Raw genomic sequence first — 7,315 nt, forward strand, 5'->3', positions numbered from 1 at the left:
GAAAAGGTCTGTGAGAACAAACCCCTTCACCTAATTACCTCTCCCCTCCCTCACCCCTCACAAAGTCCGACTGTTTCAAAAGAGAGAGTGGCAATGAGGGACTCATCCTGGGACAACAGAATACACAGCTATGAACAAAAGTGGGTGTCATCCTGAGAAACCACAAATCTTAAGTAAAAATAAAGCTTTTATGAAGTTGGTCTCTTATCTGTAAGTCACTTCTTTTATTTATTTATTTGTTTGTTTGTTTGTTTGTTTACGTTTATGATGACCAGTCAACTTTGATACTATGTTAATATCAAAAGTGACCAAAAGTATATTCCTTTAGTTACATCGAAGATTTAGGTTAGTTATCAACTGATTTATTGTTTCAAAATTTTTGTTTGAATTCACCTGCAATTCTAAGAAGGCCTAAGAAGGAGTAACATATTACATATTAGCATATAACATTTATTGAGTATTTGCAATATGTTAGGCACTGTGCCCTGTTCTTTGCCTGGATTGGCTGGCTTAACAATTCTATGTTAGAGATTACTGTTCTTCACATCAAAGATATTGGGGCTCAGAGATGGGATGACTTGACCAAGGTTACACAATCAGTGAATGGCAAACTTGGAATTTAAATTCTGGGATTCTTGCTCTAGCGAGGGCTGTGTATTTACACTACTCTATAAAATAACTGATAAAATTGAAACAAATGACACGTTTAGGAAGGCAGGAAGGACTTCTAGGTGGAGCAACAGAGGCCAAAGAGAAAAGATGAAAAATAAGAAATAGGATATGCAAAGAACAACAGCATTAGTGAAACTATGAAATGTGCTGGCATCCACTCAGAGAGCACCCAGGGCTGTAAGGGAGCAAGTTCCACTCCCAGGTTGCGTGAGCTGTGGACAGTGGAGCCGACGATTTCCAGGCCCCACCCCTGGGAATTTCTCAGTGTCCTGGCATTTCGCTCCGAGGAAGAGGAAATCCACCAGAAGGAAAACTCTATTGAGAACCTAAGATGATGTTTGATGGGAGTGTATCCAAAACTTGATGATATGATGGGAGAGGTAGTGAAAAGAAGTTGGTTGGTCACCTTTATTTTATGACGAGTAAGTATGAATACTCCAAATTACTCTACTGAATTACCTATTTATCCTGTTTTATATTACAGTGACTATCATTAAAAGTGTTGCAACAGAGACGCTGGAGTTGCGACTGTAAAGGTCCATTCATCCTGCTGCAGGGGATGGCTTAGTGGACAAAATGGCAGCTTTCCACCACCTATGACACTCTGTACCCACAGGTTAATATGCAAGTGGCACTGACTCAGCAGCTCATCTTCTGAAGGAAGCTAGTTCCACAGTTTACTCATATTGGTGGAGGGTCTTTCAGACAGTGTCTGGAAAAAACCTGCCTATCCTGCTTGAATAATGAAGATTCCTAGAACTTTTACAGACTTAGGATTTCCCCCAGGGTCCTGGAAACATTTGATAGAAGTCAATCAAAGGGTCTTCTAATACACTCTTAGCATTGGTGCCCTGTTCTGGCTAGCTTTCTCTTCAAATATTTTATTTATTTATTTGTCAGGGAGAGAGAGAGAGAGAGAGCACAAGCAGGGGGAGAAGCAGGCTCCCCGCTGAGCAGGGAGCCCGACGTGGGGCTCGATCCCAGGACCCCGGGATCATGACCTGAGCTGAAAGCAGACGCCCAACTGACTGAGCCCCCAGGCACCCCTAGCTTTCCCTTCTTTATCACTAGCCTCACACAAAGCCAATGCAGTCTTCCCTGAAACTACTTTCAATTCAACTGTTTAATATTCTTACTGTATTTTAGATGTCTATAACAGTCTCTTTCATCACCCTGCTCAGAATTTCTTAATCTTATTATTTCAAATCATATCAGTTCAATAATCCACTTAATGATACAAACTGCTCTCGTATGAACAAATCTTTCACCTTTATGACTTTTTCAACTTACTTTACAGTGACATGCTAGGAATGTTTAGTAGTTATAAAAATAATGCTACCGTTATGTCAACCAATAACAAGAATGGTTCCACCTTAATAAAATTATATGCTTAAAAATTCATCAGCTAAATTTGTATCAATGTGATGTCCTTGCCCCAGTTGTAATTTCAAAATGAATACAACACACATTAATTGAATACTCACTATGTGTCAGATATTGTTGGAAGCACTTACATACCACGTTAAAAAAAAAAAAAAAATACCCGTCCTGTTCCTGCTACCGGCTAGTGAAGGTGATGGACAGCCATAAACAGATGTTTAGGGCCTTAACCACGGTCCAGTAAAGCGCCCCAGAAACAGCTTCATTCTCTGTGAACTCAGAGAGTAGTTTTGAGGAGAAACTTGAATTTCTTATTTCTAAATGCGTAGTTTGACAGGATCTTACTTTCGTATTTGAGCTTCTAAATTAATCTAAATCTTGAATGTGCAGCGATACATAGTTAAACCTATAAGGATGGGACCATGGGAATTTGAGAAACTGGAGGGGTGAGATGAATATTAACATAAGCTAATTTTATTCATGCCTCAGGACCTTTACACAATGATTTCCTTTTTTACTTTTTTCTTCTGCAAGCCCATTCTGAGATTTCATCACTACATTCTTCACTGTCATCCCTCAGACATTATCAAAAGGCATTGTCGATCTTTCAGATACATCATGCACCACTCCTCCTTCTACTCTTCCTGACTCCTCGATGGGACTGCTTCCATATACGCTGACATTCTAGTTATGCCAACGAGCCAGCCCTCCCTGTTCCAGCTACCTCTGCCATTAGATCCCTATCTCCTTCTTTAATACCCACTGCTAACTGTATTTGTTTATTTCCCACACAGAATGCATGATGTGGTTCATTTTAGTAAGATTTCAGTCCTATTGTCTGGTGATATGGAATTTCTTTTTTATGTTAATTTGTCCGTTTAATTTCACTGTAACTTACCGATATCGACATATTTTATCCTTAAATTCTCCAGGTGATTAGTAAGGACATGCAAATGGGCAATCTTTAGTTATTTCTTATAAATTCTCAATTTTCTTCCCCCAAATTTCCCATTATCCAAATATTTATCTATTTCTTCAGGACGACTGCAGGGTTATCTACAAGGCTATCTTCCAGCATTCAGCATACCTTTGTGTCTAGCTACAGGCATTAGGGCTGGAATACAAGGCCTGTTCATACTACTGTCATTCAAAATGTCCTCCAGCCAGGACGGGGATGGAGTGTGGGAGTGTGGACGCAGTGTGGCTGTCTACCATAGCTGCCACCTGCCTGGCGCCTTTTGGTGGTCACAGGATGCCCTGACTGGGATGGCTGCTAGACAGTACTGGCCCGAATACCTCCTGGCTCCTATTTTGGTCTGAAAAAGTTTATTGCTTCTCTAAACGTCTGTCTCCTTCTGTCAATCCCATTCAAAAATTTGCATTCAATATCACCTGAATATAATTTCTCAGAAAAACCAGAAATGTGGTTAGCTGTACCAACTTACTGGGGACTTCCAGAAAAGGGAGCATTTACTCTATCAGGAGGCAAATTACTCTACCTGGGGTCTTCACATATATATCCTCAGTTCCAGAGAAGGGCCTATATCAGAATAAGAAAGTAAACTAAATTTGGTTGAAAATAATTTAAACAATCATTATTCTCTTCATCAAACTCCATTTCTTCTGGAACTTCTACTCTTCCTTTTACACTTTGTAACCACCCAGCGATTCAAATGTAAAGTCTAGAAATTACCAATAACATCTAATTGAAAAACAAAATGAAAAAGGCTCTCATTCAAGCCTTGGATAAAGCAAGAAGAGTCACAATTGTCTGCAATGTAGAAACACTATGTGGCAAGTGGAGAGGTAGAAGTAAAGGGTAGAATTATTTTGTATGTTCGAATATAAAACAAATTAGGAAAAATCCTAGATCCCGTAAATGAAAACACAGTATCTCTTCTCTGTTCCTCCTCTTGCCGCTCTGGAGTCCACACTTCCCAAGCTCCTCCATGGGCTAGCCCTGCCTATCTCTTAAAGAGCATTTCCTACCCATCTCCCCATAACTCGTTCATGTTTCGAATCAATCGTGTCTGTGAAGGAGGTGGCAATGTACGTGTTCATTCCTGTGCTTCATCTGTCATTCCAAAGGCTGTTTGGGTTTTCCATAATGAAGTGACAAATGTTGATGCAGGCACAATGAGCCAATATAATAACTGACAAGAGACAGGATCCAGCCGATGGAAGTGAGTTGTAGGTATACCTAACTCTCCCAAGCAGCTGTCTTTATAGACATGTCAGCAACTGGGGCAGGAATTACTCCGCTGATGATACTCCACCAAATAACAGCCACTAAAGACTTACCGGCAGCTACTATGATAACATCTGCCAGCTGAGTATGGATCTTCAGTTGTTCCTTGGGAGTATACCTGTGAGCTATGGTCACCGTTGCATCACCTGGAATGGAGAAGAACTTCCATTAATGGTTACAGAGCTTTTCCAAAATTTATGAATGCTCCAATTCTAGAGGAGATTCAGTGACATCCTAAGAGTAGGAAAATTGCTTTGAAATGAAGAACCAAAGCTAGATAAGAAAACCTAGATGAGGGCTTTAGAGGAGTAAGATGGTGGAGGAGTAGGAGACCTAAATTTCCTCTGGTCCCAGGAATTCAGCTAGATAGGGATCAAACCATTCTGAACACCTACAAACTCAACAGCAGATTGAAGAAAAGAATAGCAACAACTCTCTGAACAGAAAAGCGACCACTTTCTGGAAGGTAGGATGTGCGGAGAAGTGAATCTGAGGCGATATTTGGGAAGATAGACAGCGGGGGAGGGGCCTCCGTCAGCCAACACCGGCAAGTGATAGAGCCGCAGAGCACAAAATTGGAACTTTTAGAAATCTGCTCTGCTGAGGGACATCGCTCCAGTGGCTAAGCGGGGGGTGGAACCCTCGCTAGGACAGTGTGGTCTCAGGACCCTCAGGGTCACAGAAAGACTGGGGGTGCCTGAGTGTGGCAGAGCTCCCAGGGATCGGAGCGGGGAAGCTGGCTGCAGAGATGGAGCTGAGGAGCGGACTCTCAGCTCGGGGTTGCCATAAACCGTGATCCGCGGCACAGTCGGGCCACTGATCCTCCATCATGGACCCAACAAGCGGCAGATCTGGGGAGACTCCTCTTCCTCCCCGGGGAGGAGCAGCATGGGAGTGCACCGCAGGGATCTGCTGGGTTTGGAGACTCCACACCAGGTCAGGTGCCAGAAATAGAAATGCTCAGTCACAGGTCCGGGGAGCATGGAGTGCGGCCGGAGACCAGGGAGACGGGAGTGATTGACTGCTTGTCCCTGGGGGCGCACTGAGGAGCAGAGCCCTGAGTTCTTGGCTCCTCCGGGGCAGAGATGGTGAGGGCGCCGTTTTCACTCTCCAACTCCAAAGCTGTACGGAAAGCTTGCAGGGAACAAAAGCTACCGAGAGCAAACCGGAGCAGATTACTTAGCCTGGCCCCCAGCAAGGGCAGTGCAATTCCGCCTCTGGCAAAGACATTTGGGAACCATGGCAACAGGGCCCTCCCCCAGAAGATCAGCAAGAACAGCCAGCCAAGACCAAGTTTACTGATCAATGAGAACGGCAGAACTCCAGCGCTAGGGGAATACTGCACATAGAATTCATGGCTTTTCCTCATGATTCTTTAGTCTTTCAAAGTTAATTTTTTTAATTTTCTTTTTCTATTTTTTTTGAATTTTTCTTTTTCCCTTTTTTAACGAACGTCTTATCAATCCCCTTTTTAAAAATCTTTTTTATTTTTCATTTTTAGAGTCATGTTCTATCCCTTCATTGTAGTTAACCTTATTTTTTGTATATATATATGTTATTCTCTCTTTAAAATTTTGGGATACAGTTTTTTCTAACAGACCAAAATATACCCCAAATCTCTAGTGTATGGCTTTGTTCTAGTCTCCTGCCTGATCACATTCTCTCCCCTATTTTTTTTTTAATTCCTCTTCTCTTTTTTCAACCAACTTCTTATCAATTCCTTTTATAAAATCTTTTATAATTTTCATCTTTACAGTCATATTCCATCCCTTCATCGTATTTACCCTTATTTTTGTACATATATAAGCTTTTCTTTCTTTAAAATTTTGGGAGGCACTTTCTTCTAACAGACCAAAATACACCCAAAATCTAGTGTGTGGCACTGATCTATGCACCAGCCTGATCATATTTGATCATATTCTTTTTTTTTTAATCCTTTTCTTTTTCTTTTCTTTTTCTTTTTTCTTTCTTTCCCTTTCTTTTCCCCCAGTTTCAGGTCTCTTCTGATTTGTTTAGTGTATATTTTTCCAGGGTCATTGTTACTCTGTTAGCATTTTGTTCTCTTATTCATCTTTTGTCATCTGGACAAAATGACAAGACAGAAAAAATCACACCCCAAAAATGAACAAGATGCAGTACCAACTGCCAGGGACCTAATCAATATGGACATTAGTAAGATGTCGGAACTAGAGTTCAGAATGACGATTATAAAGATACTAGCTGGGCTTGAAAAAAGCATGGAAAATATTAGAGAAACACTTTCTGGAGAAATAAAAGAACTAAAATCTAACCCAGTTGAAATCAAAAAGGCTATTAATGAGGTGCAATCAAAAATGGAGGCTGTAACTGTGAGGATAAATGAGGCAGAAGAGAGAATTAGTGATATAGAAGACCAAATGATGGAAAATAAAGAAGCTGAGAAAAAGAGATAAACAACTACTGAATCACGAAGGCAGAATTCAAGAGATAAGTGATACCATAAAACAAAACAATATTAGAATAATTGGGATCCAAGAAGAAGAAGAAAGAGAGAGAGGGGCAGAAGGTATATTGGAGCAAATTATAGCAGAGAACTTCCCTAATTTGGGGAAGGAAATAGGCACCAAATCCAGGAGGCACAGAGAACCCCCTCAAAATCAATAAAAATAGGTCAACACCCTGTCATCTAACAGTAAAACTTACAAGTCTCAGACACAAAGAGAAAACCCTGAAAGCACCTCAGGACAAGAGATCTGTAACCTACAATGGTAGAAACATTAGATTGGCAACAGACCTATCCACAGAGACCTGGCAAGCCAGATAGGACTGGCATGATATATTCAGAGCACTAAAGGAGAAAAATATGCAGCCAAGAATACTATATCCAGCTAGGCTGTCATTGAAAATAGAAGGAGAGATAAAAAGATTCCAGGACAATCAAAAACTAAAGGAATTTGCAAACACGAAACCAGCCCTACAAGAAATATTGAAAGGGGTCCTCTAAACAAAGAGAGAGCCTGAAAGTAACATAGACCA

General features: G+C 41.1%; 1 protein-coding gene across 9 annotated transcripts in view; it reads right to left on the reverse strand.

The window, feature by feature from the left end:
• Positions 1–7,315, reverse strand: part of MTHFD2L (methylenetetrahydrofolate dehydrogenase (NADP+ dependent) 2 like) — a 128,013-nt gene that overhangs the window by 62,695 nt on the left and 58,003 nt on the right. For 8 of the 9 annotated variants that reach the window (XM_006729813.3, XM_081812285.1, XM_081812288.1 and 5 more), the window contains one exon: positions 4,354–4,446. In XM_006729813.3, the coding sequence (XP_006729876.2) occupies positions 4,354–4,446 (93 nt within the window). Of the gene's footprint in view, positions 1–3,551; positions 3,593–4,353; positions 4,447–7,315 lie in introns of all 9 variants that reach the window. The other variant, XM_031024271.2, reaches the window with a different exon arrangement.

The sequence above is a fragment of the Leptonychotes weddellii genome, chromosome 2 (genome assembly GCF_054177405.1).
Source record: "Leptonychotes weddellii isolate Sample4059 chromosome 2, ASM5417740v2, whole genome shotgun sequence".
NCBI lineage: Eukaryota > Metazoa > Chordata > Mammalia > Carnivora > Phocidae > Leptonychotes > Leptonychotes weddellii.